Below are 22,772 nucleotides of genomic sequence, written 5' to 3'. Positions count from 1 at the left end.
CCATCCCCTTCCCTATTTCACCCATTCCCCCACTGACCTCCCCTCTGGTGGCCATTTGTTCATTCTGTGTAGTTAAGAGTCTGTTTTTTGGTTTGTCTCTTTCTCCCCTTGCCCCTCTGTTCATTTGTATTATTTCTTAAATTCCACATATGAGTGAAATTATATAGTATTTGTTTTTCTCTGGCTTATTTCACTTAGCATTATACTTTCTAAATCTATCCATGTTGTTGCAAATGGCAAGATTTCATTCTTTTTTATGGCTGAGTAATATTCCATGATATATGCATATCTATATATCTTCTTTATCCATCTGTTGGACACTTGGGCTGCTTCCATTGTTTGGTTATTGTAAATAATGCTGCAGTAAACAAGGGTGCATGTATCCCTCTGAATTAGTGTATTTTGGGGGTAAATACCCAGTAGTGCAGTTACTCGATTATAAGGTTGTTCTATTTTTAATTTTATGAGGAACCTCCATACTGTCTTCCACAGTGACTGCACCAGTTTGCATTCCCACACCAGTGCACAAAAGTTCCTTTTTCTCCACATCCTCACCAACACTTGTTTCTTGAGTTTTTGATTTTAGCCATTCTGACAGGTGTGAGGGGTATGTCACTGTGGTTTTGTTTTGCATTTCCATGATGATGCATGATGTTGAGCATCTTTTCATGTGTCTGTTGGCCATTTGTATGTCTTCTCTGAAGAGACGTTTGTTCATTTCTTCTGCCCATTGTTAATTGGATTATTTGGTTTTTGGGTGTTGAGTTGTATCAGTTCTTTATGTATTTTGGATACTAATCCTTTATTGGATATGTCATTTGCAAATATCTTCTTCCATGCAGTAAGTTGTCTTTTAGTTTTGTTGATTGTTTCCCTTCACTGTGGAGTGGAGTGAAGAAGAGAATCCCAAGATGTAGTCCCAATAGTTTATTTTTGCTTTTGTTTCCCTTGCTCCTGTTATGTATTTATTCATGTTCACATTTGCCTTGTCATTGGGAAAGATTTTCATTGAACCTTTGTTCAAAGTCACTTTTAGGAGAAATTATGAATCCAAGACAATTATGCATGTAGATGTAGGCATCCAACTAATTAATTGTCTTCTGTTCTCATTCCCAGGTACTTACATAGAAATATGTGTTCCTTCTTTTGGAAATATAAATTATTCCAAGAGGAGAATAATGATAACTTATGCTACCAGCTTATGCTAATGAATATCTACCAAGTGCTAGTAATTCTACTAGGTGATTTTATAGTGTTTCTAGTTTTTCAGCAGTCATACAAGACAACTCTATGGGTTCTTTTTTTTTAATTCTATTTCTGATCTTTTCAACAGATTGTATTGATCACATGATATTTGTTTGTCAAATGTAGAAACCAAAACACAGGTTAAGAAAACTGTGTAGTTAGGAATGAGACACAGATACTAATTTGGAATCCATCAGAAGGAGAAGTTGCTGTGTATATATGATAGCTATAATATAAAGTACAATGTGAACATTTCCCTAGGATGAGTTCCATATGTCCTTTAGTAGTTTAGTTGATGGAATGTTAAGAAAAAAGAAAAAGAAGAAGATAGCAGGAGGGGAAGAATGAAGGGGAGTAAGTTGGAGGGGTAGACGAACCATGAGAGATGATGGACTCTGAAAAACAAACTGAGGGTTCTAGAGGGGAGGAGGGTGGGGGGATGGGTTAGCCTGGTGATGGGTATTAAAGAGGGCACATTCTGCATGGAGCACTGGGTGTTATGCACAAACAATGAATCATGGAACACTACATCAAAAACTAATGATGTAATGTTTGGTGATTAACATAATAAAAAATTTTTAAAAAAATAGAAAAATAGTTTAGATGATGGAGAAATTACTTTCAGCTGGAAGACTGAAGACTAGTTGTATATGAACTTGAAGAGATGGAAATTGGGAAAGGTATTTTGGCTGAGGGAAGATCATGGAGCAAATTCCAGGAGAGTGGATATGTGGCGAAAAGAGTGGTTTGGTGAGAAGGAAGGGGGAATAGTAAGAAATGAACCTGGAACCCTAAGTTAGTGGCCAAACAAAATAATGTGTTTTAGGGATTGAGTTTTTGAAGACCTTTGTACAGGAAAGTGTGTGTCAGAAATATTTGGTGTAGTGTATAAAGTGGATTAGAGTGGGGAAGAGATGTTGGTAGGAAAATGTATTTTAAGACATTGCAATAAATAATGCCAGCAAGAGATAATAAGGGCTAAAATTATTATACCAATAACAGAAATACTAGGAAAGAGAGGACCAAAAATAATAGATAACAGGTAATTGTGCTTATTATGGATCAGGCACTGTTCTGAGAGCTTCACATATATTAGTTAATTTAATTCTCACAACATGCTGTGATATGGGTCCTGTTATTATCCCCGCCATAAACATAAGGAAATTAGAACTTTATAGGATTGATTGAAGGATAGTAATTTGTTGCTAGAGTTGTTAAATTATGTGATATCCATGTAATGGAATAGTATGAAACCATCAAAATTGATGCCATAGAGGTGTGTCTATTGCTTTGAAAAGATATTCACTCTGTATTAAACCTTGTTTATAGTAGATACAGTATTTCTCAGTTTGTTTTACTCTGAAAGAGTGTATGCTCATTATCAATTTTATACCTTTTATGAAGTTTAAAAAAAAAAAAAAGCTTGTTTCTCTCATCTTCAGTCCCACCCGAGATTCCCACTCCCCAAAGATAGCTATTATTAACAGCTTGGTAAGTATTCTTCTAATAATTTTGTTATGTACATATAACATAAGTAAATATGTACAAAGTAAATTTTATTGTATGAAAAAAATATATGCGTTTGGTTTTAGAAGTCACAGTACAAAGGTACAATGTTCTTTTTTAAAGTATCTATACTTGGGGGCGCCTGGATGGCTGTCTTTAAGTGTCTGCCTTCCGCTCAGGTCATGATCCCAGGTCCTGGGATCAAGCCCCACATCGGGCTCCCTGCTCCATGGGAAGTCTACTTCTCCCTCTCCCACTCCCTCTGCTTGTGTTCCTGCTCTCGCTATCTTTCTCTCTGTCAAATAATTAAAAATTTTTTTTAAATCTTTTAAAAAAATAAAGTACCTATATTTAAGTCCACTGTACTTCTCTAATTTTTATGTGAAATTACAATGATACAAATGATAACATCTGTGGAAGAAAAATATCATACTATGGAAGAAAAACACCATATTTAAATATATCTATTCCTTTGTTTTATGCAGTACCGAAACAAAATTAATTCTTTGGTTGCATTTTCCATTGTAAGACATTGCTTCAGTTCATATCATTCTCTCCAGTGTTTGGTTCATAGGGTGTTTATTGAAAAGTATTAAGAATGCTTAGCCTGTGAACAAGAAAGGGAAAAATAAAAGGCCAATTATTAATTAATCCAGGTTTATTCATTTTATGCATTAATCAGGTTTTTTTTCTTTTCCCATTTTTTCCTATCTATCCTTGACCTGCTTGTACCATATGGAAACGTTTCCATTCTGAAACTAATGGCACAAAAGAGATTTGAGAACTATCTGAGCCCTGGATTATTCTTCCAGGACATTTTAGTTTTGTCCTGTTTAAGAAAACTTAAAATTGCTAGTTCATTCAACCTCTTAATTTTTTATCTGACTGCTACAGTGTCTAAAAACTCTTTTGCCAAGCAAATACATAAAACTAGATGTTTCCTAATAAACATTTATCACCAAACATGAAATATTATTCATAGTTATGGATAATTTTATAAAATTCAGGTACTTTTGTATTGGTGTAAAAACAACAACAATCTTCTCCCCCAGAGTGTTTGCACATTTGTAGTGGTAGGTTGGGGTAGGGGTCAGAGTTAGGGCGATGGCTCCAAACCCAAACAGAACAGGGGTGAGGTGAAATATAAATGTGAAGATAGAAAGATTTGTTTCCTATTTGTTTAAAGACAATTGTGCAACTTCCTAAAGGTGATATGATGGGGGATACCTGAGTGGCTCAGTCGGTTAAGTATCTGGCTTCGGCTCAAGTTGTGATCCCAGAGTCCTTGGATCAAGTCCCGTGTTGGCTCCTTGCTCAGCGCCTGCTTCTGTCTCTGCCTGCCGCTCCCCCTGCTTGTGCTTTCTCTCTCTCTCTGGCAAATAAATAGAATCTTTAAAAAAAAAAATAAAGGTGATATATGTAGTCATGAGTCTTCATGAGTCCCCACACCCATAGAGATGATGACTCCTAAATAGAAAAGAGTATCAAACTTGACTAAGTATACTGATGTCAGTAATAACTACAACTGTAAAAAATTAACAAAACTTTCTTGATGAAATGATAGTATCAGAATAGGCAAATGATCTGAACAGCCTCCTAGAATAATGGTGTCTGGTAGAACTTTCTGCAGTGATAGAAATGTTCTTCACCTGTGCTGTCCAATATAGTAACTAATAGGCACACATGTGGCTGTTGAGAGGCCTTGAAATACGGCAAGTGTGACTGAGAAACTGAATTGTTCATTTTGATTTAAATGGCTATATGTGCACAGTGGCTACCATATTGGACAACGCATTTCTGAAATGTGCCTTTTCATTCGTATTAGCTACTCCTCATAAGTAAACACAATCACTGTTCTCAGAGAACACATGGCCTGTGGAAAAGGCAGACACATATTTAACCTTAAGTTCAGATACATGAAAGAAGCAGAGTAAAGAAGAAATAAGGTATGTCCAGCTGAGGGGAAGAGAGTCTGGATGAAATGTTAGAAATTAGCATGAGGCAAATAGTGAGGTTGAATTTTCCAGGGATGACCTCTCTTTCAGATTTGCTCTTGGAGACTGCTCCATTTCTTCACAGTAAAAGATGCACAGTGAGCAGTCTTCTGGTACTACCCCAGAATTTCTCAACATATCTATCATGTGTAAGCCTTGTTGGTACTTACTTCATTGAGAAAAGTCCACCTGTCTCATGGAATTTTTCTTTTTTAATTAACCTGGTGTTCAGAGTTGTGCCACATAATTTCATGTCTATTTAATCAGTTTCTTTAATTAGATAAGAAACTTGAATATAGACATGTTTTCTCTCTCATAGATGATTACAGTATCCCCTAATACTCAAATTCTTAAATTATTCACTTGCTCAGAGTGATTAAATAGGATATTTCCATTTTTTTCAGGAGAAAAATGTTCTAGATTTTTCAAGGTGGCTTTTCTGTTTGAACTTGAGTTCATTTCATCAATGAAACAATGAAATCAATTCATTTAATTTATATAACTTTTATGCTTACCAATTAAACCTTGCTAACATTCACTCACTATTATTTAATGGAAGTTTAATTTAGGAATTTCATTAAAATACTGAGAAACTTGTAATAAGAAAATTGTAAGTATGATTTCTGGAAACAGTAATTTACGGATCAGTTAGAAAAAATAAGATAATAGGTAATAAAATTATGGGGTTGGCATGTCAAGTTTTAGAATAACATGATTTTGTAATACTTTATATCTTCTAAATATACGTGTTTAAGAATTTTAATATTTTTCTCTGTAGATTTTTGCTTCAATGTCTTGAAGACCTTGATGCCAATCTGCGAAAATTAAACTCTCGTTTGTTTGTGATTCGTGGACAACCAGCAGATGTGTTTCCCAGGCTTTTTAAGGTAATCTGAAAAATCTTTGCATAAAATAATCATCTTTTTTCAGAGAAGACATGTATTTGATAAGTAAAGTATTTGAGGTAATTTAAAGTATGGGAAATATAAGTATTTTTAAATAAAAATTTTATGGGTTTTTTTTAATTTATTTAATAAAAGCTTCACATGGTAGAATCAGAGCGAAAAAGTGGTTTACAGTAAAAACTTAAATCTTACTTCTGCCTTAAAGTGCTAGTTCCCCTCCCAGAAGTAACAACTACTACCAGTTTCTTGTGTATGCATTAGAAATATTTTTTGCATTAATAAGAATATATATGTGCATGTGTCTATATGTGTGTATATACACACACACACACACACACATACATATAATACCTGTAGGTCCATCTGTGTGTATAAATTTGCATTTTTGTGTATGTTAACATCCCCTTCTTAACAACCGAGATAAGAATGCACTATAGGGGCGCCTGGGTGGCTCAGTCGGTTAAGCGTCTGTCTGTCTTCGGCTCAGGTCATGATCCCAGAGTCCTGGGATTGAGCCCCGCATCGGGCTCCCTGCTCCGCGGGAAGCCTGCTTCTCCCTCTCCCACTCCCCCTGCTTGTGTTCCCTTTCTCGCTGTGTTTCTCTCTGTCAAATAAATCAATAAAATCTTGAAGAAAAAAAGACACCCTATATTTTATACCATCTGTGCCATGCTTTATTCACATGGCCATGTATTTTAGAGGTTGTTTCCTACTGCTCCCTCAGTCTTTTAAATGGCTTCGTAGTATTCCATTGTGTAGGTATGCTGTGATTTCTTTAACAAGCTTTCTACTGAACATGTGGTCATTTTCCACAGGCTTTTGCTAATACAAATAATGCTGTCAGTGAACATCCTTGTCCAGACACAAATATCTTTGCTTACATGTGCTAGTACATTTTTGGCATAATTCTTAGAATTTTTTGAGTTCAAGGGCTATAATGAACAACATGCTACTAATAATACAAAACTATAGTTTTGTGGGGTTTTTTTTTAACTTAAGGAGAATCTTAAATCTCCTGGTTTTATGTCTCCCTTCTTTTTCTTTTTTCTAAATGAAAAAATTTGTCCTGGAGAGGTTGAAAGAGTTGACTAAGGTCATACAGCTAGCTCATGCAAGTGCTCACTGGTTATCTCTTGTTTATCCATCCCTTCCTCTTTCCTACCATTAGAATTCCTAATGTATATCAGCTTTTTTTTTCTTTTTCCTTTCCTTTTTTTTGGCAGCTGTTTGATTCATCAAATTTTTTTGATAGTAATGCTCCTATTTCTAATGCAAAAGAGAACAGTTCCTTTCCCTGAATGAAAATGTCCCCAGTGCTGGGAGTCAAATAAAACTACCTAATCTTTTTCACTGGTATGAAAGAAACCTTTAATGTTTAGGATTTGGCTAATGCAGCAGTTTTGGCTAGTGAAGATTTACTTTATCAAAGTATGTTTTACTACTATGGCTACTTAGAATCAGAATTTAATCTAGGTACATGGAAGAATTCTGAGTAGAAAACACATCAGCAACAATGGTGTAGTAGTTTATCAACAACTCATGAGTGTAAAAGTGTATGTATCTCTAAATCCATGTGCTATAAGTAAAATGAATCCTAAGAGGACTTTGTTGCTTTAAAATAAAGCTTAAACAACAAGTGTTTAAGAATATGGAGAAAAAGGAACCCTCTTGCACTGTTGGTGGTAATGCAAACTGGTACAGCCAACTATGGAAAAAGATATGGAAATTCCTCAAAAAGTTAAAACTAGAACTACCCTATAATCCAGTAATTGCTCTACTGGGTACTTACCCAAAAAATATAAAAACTAATTCAAAGGGCATACATGCACCCCTACACGTATAGCAGCATTTTTTTACAATAGCCAAAGTATGGAAGAGTCTAAGTGTCCATTGACAGATGAATAGATAAAGAAGTTGTGGTGTATTTAAACAATGGAATATTATTCAGTCATAAAAAAGAATGAAATCTTGCCATTTGCAACAATATGGATGGAGCTAGAGAGTATAATGCTAAGCGAAATAAATCAGAGAAACAGATACCATATGTCATTCGTATGTGGAATTTAAGAAACAAAATAAATGAGCGAAGGGAAAAAGAGAAAGAGATCAAAAAACAGACTCTTAACTATAGAGAACAAACTGATGGTTACCAGAGGAGGGGGGTGGGGGTAAGGGGATGGGTGAAATATGTCCACATAATTATATGTGATGGGGATTAAGGAGTGCCCTTGTGATGAGCACTGGGTGATATATAGAATTTACTCTGAAACTAATATATAACAGTATATGTTGAATATATTGGAATTAAGACCAAAAAATAAAATAAAATAAAATAAAAATAAAATAAAATCACAAAACTTTTACTTACTTGTTTTAAAAAAATTGTTTTAAGGCAGAAAATCTTTTATGTTCTTAGTTTTAAGTTTTCTTCTACCTAAATTAACATTGGATTAAACTACCTACCGTCTTTAGATGCTTTCCCGGTCTTTGTAAATTTGGCAGAGGAGCAATGATTTCCACATGAGCCATAAAATACAGATACATGAAACACATAAGGCATATAGAATGCTTACCATTTTATTCTGATTTTTCCTTGGGCTATGTACTATGCAAAATGCCACTTACGAAAACTTCCTTTCAGATTATATACTATGTCTAGAGCCGGAGAGGGAATTAATTGCTCTTTTTAAATTGCATTGATGTTTTTATTTTTACTTTTTGTTTAGAGGTGCTATATGCATGTGTTTAAAAAAAAAAAGCCTACAAGGATATACAATAAAAAGCAGGTCTCCTTCCTACCCCTTCACCCTCACACACCTGTTTCTCTGAGGGAAAAGATTCTTTTGTAGGTAACCAGCTGACTCATTTACATTATTGTCTCTAGTTTTATTATTCTAGTACAGAAAATGGAATTTTTAATAGGTAAGTAATCCTATTTCCCACATGGAAGGTAAAACTGTTTTAGACCTGATAACAGTGCTTTAGTTGATTGGGATGGTGAGAGTGGTTCCAGTACTGATGTCTAGTATATATCTTCTCCTCTCTATAGCATTCACTCATTCTGTTTATATTGAGTAGATTTAGGGATGAGGTCAGAGCATTTTTATTTTTTTTTATACACACGTATTTACATATATGTCTGATAAACTGTTGTTTTTTTCTGATGTGTTTTCTACTTAGAATTTTTCCCATTTAAATTCTGAACTTAATATAGGACTTTTTTTTAACTTTTTTTATGTTCTCAAGAAATGATAAACTTAGCAGACACTAATGTAGGCAAAACTTGGATACACTATTAATCATATGAATCTTACTTAAATTATTGTTATGCAGATAAATCTTGCAGCTTCCCCATTTGGTGCCAGAATGGTAAGCTACCAAGACCATGTACATTCTAGGCCCAGCAGAAACTTTTAAGAGTTGAAACATTAAAACATTCTCATTAGGGCACCTGGGTGGCTCAGTTGGTTGAGCAACTGCCTTTGGCTCAGGTCATGATCCTGGAGTCCCGGGATCGAGTCCCACATCGGGCTCCCTGCTCAGCGGGGAGTCTCCTTCTCCCTCTGACCCTCTTCCCTCTTGTGCTCTCTATCTCTCATTCTCTCTCTCAAATAAATAAATAAAATCTTAAAAAAAAAACCATTCTCATTATATTCAAGAAACAGGAACTAAAGTCTGTATAGATGGACTCACTGAAGTGTAACAAAATGTTCTGTTCAAAATCTTAGAATAAATCAAAGAACATCTAAAGCCACTAATATTTCACATGCATAAAATTTGTGTTATGCTTTTTGAGTTATTTTGGATTCTTGCCTTATTTTATAGTACATGCTCATTTGAATGAGAGAATTCATTCAACAGGTCTTGATTGAGTGCCTACTATGTACAAGCCAGAGTTCAAGGTGGTGTAGATATACTAGGGAACCAAATAGAAGATATTCCTACCTTGGCAGAGCTTCTATGATAGGGGGAAGGAGGGAGATAATAAAACAAGTAAATATGCATATCAGGTGGTGCTAAAATAAAGTGTGGAGTATTAAATGCCAAGGTGAGGGGAGGGTAATTACTTTATATGGAATCATGGAAGGCCTCACTTCTAAGATGACATGTAGCAAACATGTGAAGGGACTGAGCCATGCAAATATCTGGGGTGTGATAATTGTGAATTCACAACATTTTGCACCTTGTTCCATCAAATGGTCGCATTTAAATCTGGGGTGGTCATATAACTTATTTTGACCAACTGACAAGGAAGACATTGAGTTCCAAATTCTAAGCTTCAAGCAACCTTGAAGCTTCTGCCTTTGCCCTTTTGGAATGCTGCTTCTATTGTGCAGGGAATATGGGCTAGAATATCAAATTATGGGAGACCATGTAGAGATGGAAGGCCAGTTAACAGCCAGCACCAAGATCTGAGATGTGGGAGAGAGATTATCTCAGATCCTCTAGGCCCGGCCAAGCTGTCAGCTGATTGCAAACTCATGGGTGAGTCCAAGTGAGACCAACAGAAGCACCATCTAGTTAATTGACAGACTTGTGAGAATCTGTCATTTTGAGCTGCCAAGATCACTGCAGCATGGGGAAAGAATGTTGCAGGCAGAGGGAGCAGTAGTTACAAAGGCCTTCATGTGGAAGTGTGCCATGACTTGTTTAGGAATAGCAAGAAGGCCAGCATGGCTAGAAGCAGTGAGTGAAAAGGAGAGAAAGGGTCAGAGAGGTTGCAAGGAGCCATATCACAGGACTTTATTTATAGACCATATTTAAGAGTTTGGCTATTACTCTGAGTGAAATGGAATCCGTGGCGATTTTTGAGTAACATGAGTGACATGATTTCACTTACATTTTCTTTCCTTTTTTTTTAAATTTATTACTGAAGTATAATTGACATACAGTGTTACATTAGTTTCAGGTATAGAGCATATTGATTCAACAGTTCTATCTATTACTCAGTGCTCACCATAAGTATAGTCACCATCTGTCACCATACAATGTTACTACAATATTATTGACGATATTCCCTATGCTGTATTTTTCATCTCCATGACTTACTTATTTTATAACTGGAAGTTTATACCTCTTAATCCCCTTCATCTATTTTGTTCATCTTCCCACCCACTTACCCTCTGGCAACTACCAGTTTGTCTTCTGTATTTAAGAGTCTGGTTTGTTTGTTTGTTTGTTCATTTGTTTTGTTTTATTAGATTCCGCATATAAGGAAATCATATATTTGCCTTTTCCTGTCTGACTTATTTCACTTAGCACAATAGACTCCAGGTCCATCTGTGTTGTTATAAATGGCAAGATTTCATTCTTTTGTGACTGAGTAATATTCCATCATATATATGTATATATATATATATATATATACACACACACACATGCACACATACTACATCTTCTTTATCCATCCATCTATCGTTGGACACTGAGGTTGCTTCCATATCTTGACTATTATAAATAATGCTGCAACAAACATAGAGGTATGTATATTTTTTGAATTAGTGTTTTCATTTTCTTTGGGTATATACCCAGTAGTAGAATTTCTGGATTATATGGTATTTTTAATTTTTAATTTTATGAGGAACCTCCATGTTGTTTTCCTCAGTGGCTGCACCAGTTCACATTCCCATTAACAGTGCATCAGGGCTCCCTTTTCTCCGTATTCTTGCCCATACTTGTTATTTCTTGTCTTTTTAATACTAGCCATTCTGAGTGGTGTGAGACAATATCTTATTCTGGTTTTGATTTGCATTTCCCTCATGATGAGTGATGTTGAGCATCTTTTTTTGTATCTGTTGCCCATCTGTATATTTTCTTTGGAAAAATGTCTATTCAGGTCCTTTTTAAATCTAATTAATTAACATATAGTATATGATTAGTTTCAGACATAGAGTTTAGTGATTGATCAGTTGCATATAACATCCAGTGCTAATTACATTAAGTGCCCTCCTTAATGCCATAAGAGACTCTTAACTATAGGAAACAAACTGAGGGTCCTTTGACCATTTTTAATCAGATTTTTTGGGGGGAATGGTGTTGAGTTTTATTAAGTTCTTTATTTTGGATATTAATTCCTTCTTGGATGATATATCATTTACAAATATCATTTTCCATTCAGTAGATTACCTTTTTGTTTTGTTGTTTTCCTTCATTGTGTGAAAGCTTTTTATTTTGGTGTACTCCCAATAGTTTAATTTGCTTTTGTTTCCCTTGCCAGAGGAGAGGTCCATAAACGTGTTGCTAAGGCTAATGTCTCAACAATGAGAAGAAAGTGAATATGCCACAAAATTGTAGGTTTTTTTTTTTAACCTGCTAGAGAGTTGAGGACACAGAGAAACCTAAATTTCATAAAGAGATGAGCTTTTCATAGGAAAGAGACTCATGTCTATATCCATGGAGGCACAGCAGAAAAAGAAGGGAATCCACTATAGTTGAGAGTAAAAAGAAACCAGTCAAAATTTACCAAGCTTTTCACGGTCATGCATGGACTGACATGGCAGATTAGAATTCCAAGAAACCCTGGTCACAGTCAAGTTCATATGCACTCTCTAGTTCTTTCCTACAGTACTTTTGTGGCAATATACCAAAGACTGGGGCAAGGCAGAGAGCTGAGAGAGATCCCTCATTGAAGTGCTGCTGGGCATTCACTTAGTGCAAAGTAGCAGTCCACTGAAGCTGGGACAGCAGCATGTCTCCAGACACACAGCAGGACAGACAGAAAGATGTCTCCAGAGGTTCAGAAAATTGGGGGACAGGGCTGGAAAACAAAGAGAATTCCCCAGCAACCATAGAGCTGATGGGTAGACAGCAAAGCAGAGAGAGATATAGAGTTTGTAAAGCTATTGACTGGGCTGTAAAGCCATCTAGAATCTTGTCTATGCTCAAATCCCGAGCCCTGTTGAAAAGTCTGGATCCTACCCTCAAAATATTTGAACCCCAGTGGTGAATGGAATTTAACAAAAGCAGCAACAAAGCCAAGTCCCACCTCAATTACAGATTATAGTAATTCAAATTCTAGCAGTAAAAGCCAAGAGTATGTGCTTTTTTTAGAGATAAATATTATTTGTTCCATTTCTATTCTTTATACCATTGTCTGTCATATAATCAAAAATTATGAAACAGAAGAAGCAGGAAAATGTGACTTGCAATCAAGTAAAAAAAAAAACAGTAGAAATAGTCGCACAGTTGATGCAGATGTTGGGATTAGAATAAAGGACTTTACAATAATTATGCTATAGACATTAAAGAACCTAGTCAAAGATGAAAAACGTGAATAGAAGATAATGTTAGTATAAAAATGGAAACTGTTTAGAAGAAGGAAATGAAGAGTTCATTCATTGGGCTTTTCCAGAGTAGACAGAGCAGAAAAAAGATCAGTGAACTTGAAGACTGGCAATTGAAATTATCCCAACTGAAGCACAAAGAGAAGGAAGTGTTTTTAAAAAGGGAACAGAGTGTGACACTAACCTAACATATGTAAAACTGTAGACCTAGAAAAAAAAGAGGGGAGAGAGATTGGGACAGAAAAAAAATGTTTGAAGAGATAATGATTAAGAATTTTCTAAAATTGATAAAAGATATCAAACCACAGTGTCAAGAAGTGCGACAAAACCCCAAACAGCATAAATATAAAGAAAACCACCTCTTGGGGCACCTGGGTGGCTCAGTCGGTTAAGTGGCTGCCTTTGGCTCAGGTCATAATCCCAGGGTCCTGGGATCGAGCCCCGCATCAGGCTCCTTGCTCGGCGGGGAGCCTGCTTCTCCCTCTCCCTCTGCCTGCCTCTCTGCCTACTTGTTCTCTCTCTCTATCTCTCTGCCAAATAAATAAATAAAATCTTAAAAAAAAAAAAAAAACCACCTCTTGTCACATCAAAGTCAATAAACTGAAAACCAAAGTTAGAAAATTTTATAAGCAGCCAGAGGTGAAAAGACATATTCAGGGAACCACAATAAGAATGTTGGTGGCTTTTTTAATCAGAAACCATTGAGTCCAGATGGTAATTGAATGACATCTTTAAAGAAATACACACAGGACCCCTGGATGTCGACTCTTGGTTGGGTGTTGACTCTTGCTTTAGGCTCAGGTCATGATCTCATGGGTTGTGGGATTGAGCCCCGCATCAGGCTCCTCACTCAGTGGGGAGTCTGCTTGAAAGATTCTCTTCCTTTGCCCCTCCCCTCACTTGTGTACTCTCTCTCTAAAAATAAATCTTAAAAAAAAAAAACAACCCTACAGACAACTTTGTTAACTTAGCAAAAATATTCATTTAAAAAAACAGAAGATAGTGATGCCTGGGTGGCTCAGTCAGTTAAGCATCCAACTCTTGATTTCCGTTCAGGTCATGATCTCAGGGTAGTGCGACTGAGCCCTGCATCAGGCCCCACATTCAGCGGGGAGTCTGCTTGAGAATCTCTCTCTCTCTCTCTGTCCCTCCCCACTGGTATCTCTAAAATAAATAAATAAATCTTTAAAAAACAAAAAAAAAAAAAAAGAAGAAGGTAGTCTAAGGCTATACCACCCTGAACTTGCCTGATTGTTTGATCTCAGAAGCTTAGCAGCGTTGGGCCTGGTTTGTACTTGGGTGGGAGACTGCCTGGGAATACCTGGTGCTATAGGCTCAGATAGATGATAATATATAGATAGATAGATGGATAGATAGATAGATAGATAGATAGATAGAGATTTAAAAAGGTAAAATGACATTTGCAGGCAGACAAAAATAGAATAATTCATTTCCAACAGATCTATACTGTAAGAAAGACTAAAGGAACTTCTGCTAGGTGAAAGGAAGTCATTCTGGATGAAAGACAGGATCTGCAAGAAAGAGGAAAGAACACATAAATATATGGGTAAAAGTATAAAAGACCAACTTTTTAAAATTTTTAGTTATGTATATTTATACATTCTATTCTTTAAAAGACTGTTGACAGGTTAAAACCAACTAATAGCAGTGAATTGTAGGAGATAATATCAATATTAAGGGGCTTGTAACATATATAGAAATAAAATTTATAACAGGATCACACCAGATGGGAGCAAAATAAATACAAGTATCTATAAGTTTTTATATTATTCAGTAATAATATATGATTTGTAGGTAGACAGTGATAAGAATGTATTGTGATCTAAAATAGCATAAAGAGCTATTTTTAAAAAGTTAATAGAGGAGTTTAAAAAGGAATACTGAAAATATTTGACTCATTTAAATGAAAGCAGATAGGTGAATTTAAGCTCAACTATATCAATAATTTTATTCAGTGTAAATGGTCTACTTTAAACTTGCCATTTAAAAGGCACAAGTTGTCAGACTGGTTGAAGAATAAGCAAGAACCAACTATATGCTGATTAGAAGAGACATTTTAAAAATATGAAGAGGGATGCCTGGGTGCCTCGGTCAGTTAAGTGTCCAACTCTTGATTTTGGCTCAGGTCATGATCTCAGAGTCATTGGAAGGACCTTGGGCTCCTTGCTTAGCAGGGAGTCTGCTTAAGGATTCTCTCTCCTTCTCCCTCAGCCCCTCCCCCTGCTCTCTCTTGCTCTAATTCGCTCTAAGATCAACAAATAAATCTTAAAAAATATAAATAATAAAAATAAGAATATGAAAAAAATATGAAAAACAGGAGATACAGGTTTCCAGTCATGGAATGAATAAGTCACAGAAATAAAAGGCACAGCATAGGGAATATAGGCCATGATATTGTAATAGTGTTTTATAGTCACAGATGGTAGCTACATTTGTGGTGAGCATAGCATAACATATAGAGCATTTGAATCACTATGTTGTAGGTCTGAAACCAGTATAACATTGTGTACCAACTCTACTCAAAAAAAAATTTTAATTAAAAACAGTTTGAAATAAAAAAGACTGAAAAAAAATACTTTGCAAATAGTAAGCATGAGAAAGTAGAATTTAAGACAGAATTACCAGAGATTAAGAGCAATCTTACATCAAGAAGATTTAACTATTATAAATGTGTATGTACCAACTAACAGCATAAAAATATGTGAATTTCTAACTCTTATTGATAGAATATACAAAAATTAATAAAGATATAGGTGATATGAACAATGCTGTCAACCAATTTGGTATACTGGTATTTGCAGAACACTGCACCCCAAATCTACACATTCTTTTTTAACACATATGAAATATTCACTAAGATAGACCATATGTTCAGCCACAAAACATATCAATAAATTTCAAAAAACTGACATCTTATAGAATATATTCTTTGACTTCAATAGAATTAAAATGAATAGCAAGAGAATTGCAAATATTTATAACTGCTAATGAAAACTATACAAAAATTTATGGGATTCACAACATACTTCAGTTAAAAAATAGTGTTACTATTAGGGTAATTTCTTTAAAATATTAAAACTCAACTTGCCATTAAAAAAACATGGGATTCAGCTACAGCAGTGCTTAGAGAAAAATTAATAGCTTTCAGTACTCTATTAGAAAAGAAGGAATCAAAGAACTAAGCTTCCATCTTTTTAAAAAGTAGAAGAAAAAAACAAATCAAACCTATAGTATAGGAAGTAGAAGAAAGAAAATAATAAACAGGAATGGAAATCAATGAAACAGAAAGCAAACAATAGAGAAAATAAATTGCAGTAATCAATTTATTGTCTCTCAGCTCTAATCCAACCTACGTCCTGCTTTGTGATAGTGAAGCTGGATGCTGTCAACATTTCTCCTTTGTCAGCTGGCTTGATAGTAGGTTTTGTTGAGAGATGGTGGTGGTGGTTCTCTGCAAAGTCATAGTAGGACAGAAGGGGCTTTCCGTTTTGGTAGCCTTGTTCTCTTCGCTTTTTTCTTGGTGCATTAGCTGGCAGCTGAGCATGTGGGAGACCCAGTAGTATTTACCTCAGCCTCCCTTCTGGACAAGCCCCAGTCTAACCACACCCTCTGGCAAATTTCCCTGCCCCTTGATAGGCCACTTCCACAGACCGGCTCCAGCTTACCTACACCCTGCAGAAAGTTTCTCAGCCACCCAGTGTGCTGTTCCTATGAACCAGGTCTGGCTTTGCCCTTTGGCAAGTTCCTTCCCTACAGGGAAGGTTTTGTGTTACTGTGGCAGGAGAACCCATGCACTGAGGTGTGAATCTCAGTGGAGGGTTCTTTTTTTCGAAGTTCTTAATTCATTATTTTCTTATTTTCCCTCCATTTAGTGGTGGTAGTAGTGTTCCGCAATTGCTAATTTTGGACACCTTGGACAACAGACGCCACATAATGTAATTATAAATTTTCTAATAGCCACATTTAAAAAAGTAAAAAAAAACAGATGAAGTTAATTTTAACAATATATTTTATTTTTAAAAATATATATTTTATTTAACCCAGTATATCAAAATATTTTCCTTTCAATATGAAATTATTAAAATTTTAAGCTATTTTAACCTTTTTTCATATGAAGTCTTAGAAATCCAGTGTATATTTTATTCTTAGAGCACATTTCTATTCCAACTAGCTACATTTCAAGTGCTCAGAAGCCACTTCTATGGCTACTGACTATCTACCCTATTGGAAAGTGTAACCTTAACTCCTCTTTTACTCCTTGTCATTGTTGACCACGTTTTACTTGCTAATAATTCTTTATATTAAATTTTCCCTGTTCAAATTTCTGATGTGGTTTCTGTTTCCTGACTGAATCCTGATTGATTCAGTCAGCAAAGCCAAAAGCTGGGGCTTCGAAAAGATTAAATTGATAAACTACTAGCAATCTTGATCAGGGTGAAAAAGGGAGAAAATCATTTTTCCAGAATAAAAAGGGGACTATCACTAGAGATTCTCTAAATTTTAAAAGCATAATAAAGGATATTATAAACATATTGCCAATAAATTATGCAACTAAGATGAAATGATGAAAAACTTCTTGAAAGTGCAAGTTATAAAATTCTCAGGAAAAGAAAAGAAAAAGTGAATAGCCCTATATCTCTTAAAGAAATTGAATTTATAATTGAAAGCCTTCCCATAAATAAAACTCCGGGCCCAAGAAGGCTTTAGTTGTGAATTCTATCACGTATTTGAGAAAGAAATCATACCAGTTTTATAACACTTTTCAGAAAACATAGGAAAATGTTGGGAACACTTCCCCAAAACATTTCTTTTGTGAGACCAGCATAACTCTAACAGCAAAACCTGATGAAGAAATTTTAAGGAAGAAAAATAGCCAAATGTCCCCCCAGAAACAGACTCAGATATACTTAGCAATATATTAACAAATTGAAATTAGCAATATTTTTAAATAATACTATATTAGTTTAGCCAGGGAATACAAAGTTGGTTCAACATTATAAAAATCAGTTAAGGTGATCTTTCCTATTAGTAGAATATAGGAAAAGCTATTATGATGATCTCAATAGATGAAGAAAAAGCACTGGATATAATTCAACTTCCACTTATGATTTAAAAAACTTTAAAAAAACTAGGAATAGAAAATTGGTAAATGTTAATTTGATAAAAGTTGTCTTAAAAACATAGCGAATGTCATTCTTTTTCTTTTTAAATTGTATATTTTTTTATTATGTTAATCACCATACATTACATCATTAGTTTTTGATGTAGTGTTCCATGATTCATTGTTTGCATATAACAACCAGTGCTCCATGCAGAAGATGCCCTCTTTAATACCCATCACCAGGCTAACCCATCCCCCCACCCCCCTCCCCTCTAGAACCCTCAGTTTGTTTTTCAGAGTCCATAGTCTCTCATGGTTCATCTCCCCCTCCGATTTCCCCCCCTTCATTCTTTCCCTCCTGCTATCTTCTTCTTTTTTTTTTTTAACATATAATGTATTATTTGTTTCAGAGGTACAGATCTGTAATTCAACAGTCTTGCACACTTCACAGTGCTCATCATAGCACATACCCTCCCCAATGTCTATCACCCAGCCACCCCATCCCACCCGCCACCACTCCAGCAACCCTCCGTTTGTTTCCTAAGATTAAGAATTCCTCATATCAGTGAGGTCATATGATACATGTCTTTCTCTGACTGACTTATTTTGCTCAGCATAATACCTTCCAGTTCCATCCACGTCGTTGCAAATGGCAAGATTGCATTATTTTTGATGGCTACATAATATTCCTGTGTGTGTGTGTGTGTGTGTGTGTGTGTGTGTGTGTGTGTGTGTGTGTACATACCACATCTTCTTTATCCATTCATCTGTCGATGGACATCTTGGCTCTTTCCACAGTTTGCTATTATGGACATTGCTGCTATAAACATCGGGGTACACATACCCCTTCTGATCCCTACATTTGTATCTTTGGGGTAAATACCCAGTAGTGCAATTGCTGGATCGTATGGTAGCTCTATTTTCAACTGTTTGAGGAACCTCCATACTGTTTTCCAGAGGGGTTGCACCAGCTTCCATTCCCACCAACAGTGTAGGAGGGTTCCCCTTTCTCCACATCCCCACCAACATCTCTCATTTCCTGACTTGTTAATTTTAGCCATTCTGACGGGTGTGAGGTGGTATCTCCTTGAGGTTTTGATTTTGGGTTTCCCTGATGCCGAGCTATGTTGAGCACTTTTTCATGTGTCTGTTGGCCATTTGGATGTCTTCTTTGGAAAAATGTCTGTTCATGTCTTCTGCCCATTTCTTGATTGGATCATTTGTTCTTTGGGTATTGAGTTTAAGAAGTTCTTTATAGATATTGGATACTAGCCCTTTATCTCATTTGTCATTTGCAAATATCTTCTCCCATTCCATCGATTGTCTTTTGGTTTTGTTGACTGTTTCTTTTGCTGTGCAAAAGCTTTTTATCTTGATGAGGTCCCAGTAGTTCATTTTTGCTCTTGCTTCCCGTGCCTTTGGCGAGGTTTCTAGAAAGAAGTTGCTGTGGCTGAGGTCGAAGAGGTTCCTGCCTGTGTTCTCCTTTAGGATGCTGAAGGGCTCCTGTCTCACATTTAGGTCTTTCAACCATTTTGAATCTATTTTTGTGTGTGGTGTAAGGAAATGGTCCAGTTTCATTCTTCTGCATGTGGCTGTCCAATTTTTCCAACACCATCTGTTGAAGAGACTGTCTTTTTTCCATTGGACATTCTTTCCTGCTTTGTCAAAGATGAGTTGACCATAGAGTTGAGGGTCCATTTCTGGGCTCTCTATTCTGTTCCATTGATCTATGTGTCTGTTTTTGTGCCAGTACCATACTGTCTTGATGATGACAGCTTTGTAATAGAGCTTGAAGTCCAGAATTGTGATGCCACCAGCTTTGCTTTTCTTTTTCAACATTCCTCTGGCTATTTGGGGTCTTTTCTGGTTCCATAGAAATTTTAGGATTATTTGTTCCATTTCTTTGAAAAAAGTGGATGGTATTTTGATGGGGATTGCATTGAATGTGTAGATTGCTCTAGGTAGCATTGACATCTTCACAATATTTGTTCTTCCAATCCATGAGCATGGAATGTTTTTCCATTTCTTTGTGTCTTCCTCAATTTCTTTCATGAGTATTTTATAGTTTTCTGAGTACAGATTCTTTGCGTCTTTGGTTAGATTTATTCCTAGGTATCTTATGGTTTGGGGTGCAATTGTAAATGGGATCTACCCTTAATTTCTCTTTCTTCTGTCTTGTTGTTGGTGTATAGGAATGCCACTGATTTCTGTGCATTGATTTTATCTCCTGCCACTTTACTGAATTCCTGTATGAGTTCTAGCAGTTTTGGGGTGGAGTCTTTTGGGTTTTCCACATAATGTATCATATCATCTGCAAAGAGTGAGAGTTTGACTTCCTCTTTGCCGATTTGGATGCCTTTGATTTCTTTTTGTTGTCTGATTGCTGTGGCTAGGACTTCTAATACTATGTTGAATAGCAGTGGTGATAGTGGACATCCCTGCCGTGTGCCTGACCTTAGGGGGAAAGCTCTCAGTTTTTCCCCATTGAGAATGATATTCGCTGTAGGTTTTTCATAGATGACTTTTATGATATTGAGGTGTGTACCCTCTATCCCTATACTCTGAAGAGTTTTGATCAAGAAAGGATGCTGTACTTTGTCAAATGCTTTTTTTGCATCTATTGAGAGGATCATATAGTTCTTGTTCTTTTTTTTTATTAATGTATTGTTATCACATTGATTGATTTGTGGATGTTGAACCAACTTTGCAGCCCAGGGATAAATCCCACTTGGTCATGGTGAATAATCCTTATGTACTGTTGGATCCTATTGGCTAGTATTTTGGTGAGAATTTTTGCATCCGTTTTCATCAGGGATATTGGTCTGTAATTCTTTTTGATGGGGTCTTTGTCTGGTTTGGGGATCAAGGTAATGGTGGCCTCATAAAACGAGTTTGGAAGTTTTCCTTCCATTTCTATTTTTTGGAACAGTTTCAGAAGAATAGGTATTAGTTCTTCTTTAAATGTTTGGTAGAATTCCCCCGGGAAGCCATCTGGCCCTGGGCTTTTGTTTCTTGGGAGATTTTTGATGACTGCTTCAATTTCCTTAGTGGTATTAGGTCTGTTTTCAAGTTTTCTATTTCTTCCTGGTTCAGTTTTGGTAGTTGATACATCTCTAGGAATGCACCCATTTTTTCCAGATTATCTAATTTGCTGGCATATAGTTGCTCATAATATGTTCTTATAATTGTTTGTATTTCTTTGGTGTTGGTTGTGATCTCTCCTCTTTCATTCATGATTTTGTTGATTTGGGTCATTTCCCTTTTCTTTCTGATAAATCTGGCCAGGGGTTTATCAATCTTGTTAATTCTTTCAAAGAACCAGCTCCTAGTTTCGTTGATCTGTTCTACTGTTCTTTTGGTTTTGTTTCATTGATTTCTGTTCTGATCTTTATTATTTCTCTTCTCCTGCTGGGTTTAGGCTTTATTTGCTGTTCTCTCTCCAGCTCCTTTAGGTGTAGGGTTAGGTTGTGTATTTGAGACCTTTCTTGTTTCTTGAGAAAGGCTTGTATTGCTATATACTTTCCTCTCAGGACTGCCTTTGCTGCATCCTGAAGATTTTGAACCGTTGTAGTTTCATTTTCATTTGTTTCCGTGAATTTTTTTAATTCTTCTTTAATTTCCTGGTTGACCCATTCATTCTTTAGTAGGATGCTCTTTCATGTATTTGAGTTCTTTCCGACTTTCCTCTTGTGATTGAGTTCTAGTTTCAAAGCACTGTGGTCTGAAAATATGCAAGGAATGATCCCAATCCTTTGATACCGGTTGAGACCTGATTTGTGACCTAGGATGTGATCTATTCTGGAGAATGTTGCATGGGCAGTAGAGAAGAATATGTATTCTGTTGATTTGGAATGGAATGTTCTGAATATATCTGTGAAGTCCATTTGGTCCAGTGTGTCATTTAAAGTCTTTATTTCCTTGTTGATCTTTTGCTTAGATCTGTCCATTTCAGTGAGGGGGGTGTTAAAGTCCTCCACTATTATTGTATTGTTGTCAATGTGTTTCTTTGCTTTTGTTATTAATTGCCTTATAAAAGTGGCTGCTCCCATGTTAGGGGCATAGATATTTACAATTGTTAGATCTTGTTGGATAGACCCTTTAAGTATGATATACTTCCTCATCTCTTATTACAGTCTGTTTTAAAATCTAATTTGTCTAATATAAGGATTGCCATCCCAGCTTTCTTTTGATGTCCATTAGCATGGTAAATGGTTTTCCATCTCTTGACTTTCAATCTGGGGGTGTCTTTGGGTCTAAAATGAGTCTCTTGCAGACAGCATATCAATGGGTCTTGTTTTTTTATCCAATCTAATAGCCTTTGTCTTTTGATTGGGGCATTTAGCCCATTTACATTCAGGGTAACTATTGAAAGATATGAATTTAGTGCCATTGTATTGCCTGTAAGGTGACTGTTACTGTATATTGTCTGTGTTCCTTTCTGGTCTATGTTGGTTTTAGGCTCTCTCTTTGCTTAGAGGACCCCTTTCAATATTTCTTGTAGGGCTGGTTTCGTGTTTGCAAATTCCTTTAGTTATTGTTTGTCCTGGAAGCTTTTTATCTCTCCTTCTATTTTCAGTGACAACCTAGCTGGATATAGTATTCTTGGCTGCATATTTTTCTCATTTAGTGCTCTGAAGATATCATGCCAGTCCTTTCTGGCCTGCCAGGTCTCTGTGGATAGGTCTGTTGCCAATCTAATGTTTCTACCATTGTAGGT

The 22,772-nt window shown here is 36.0% G+C and overlaps 1 protein-coding gene across 3 annotated transcripts in view; it reads left to right on the top strand.

Moving 5' to 3' along the window:
• CRY1 (cryptochrome circadian regulator 1) overlaps positions 1-22,772 on the top strand; it is a 120,085-nt gene that overhangs the window by 64,011 nt on the left and 33,302 nt on the right. For all 3 annotated transcript variants that reach the window (XM_028088603.2, XM_088025317.1, XM_028088602.2), the window contains exon 2: positions 5,524-5,632. In XM_028088603.2, the coding sequence (XP_027944404.1) occupies positions 5,524-5,632 (109 nt within the window). The remainder of the gene's footprint in view (positions 1-5,523; positions 5,633-22,772) is intronic.

This window comes from Eumetopias jubatus, unplaced genomic scaffold (assembly GCF_037043125.1).
Source record: "Eumetopias jubatus isolate StellerSeaLion01/CBP00866 unplaced genomic scaffold, mEumJub1_p1.0 scaffold_8, whole genome shotgun sequence".
In the NCBI taxonomy this organism is placed as follows: Eukaryota; Metazoa; Chordata; class Mammalia; order Carnivora; family Otariidae; genus Eumetopias; species Eumetopias jubatus.
This window is presented reverse-complemented; position numbering and strand designations above follow the sequence as displayed.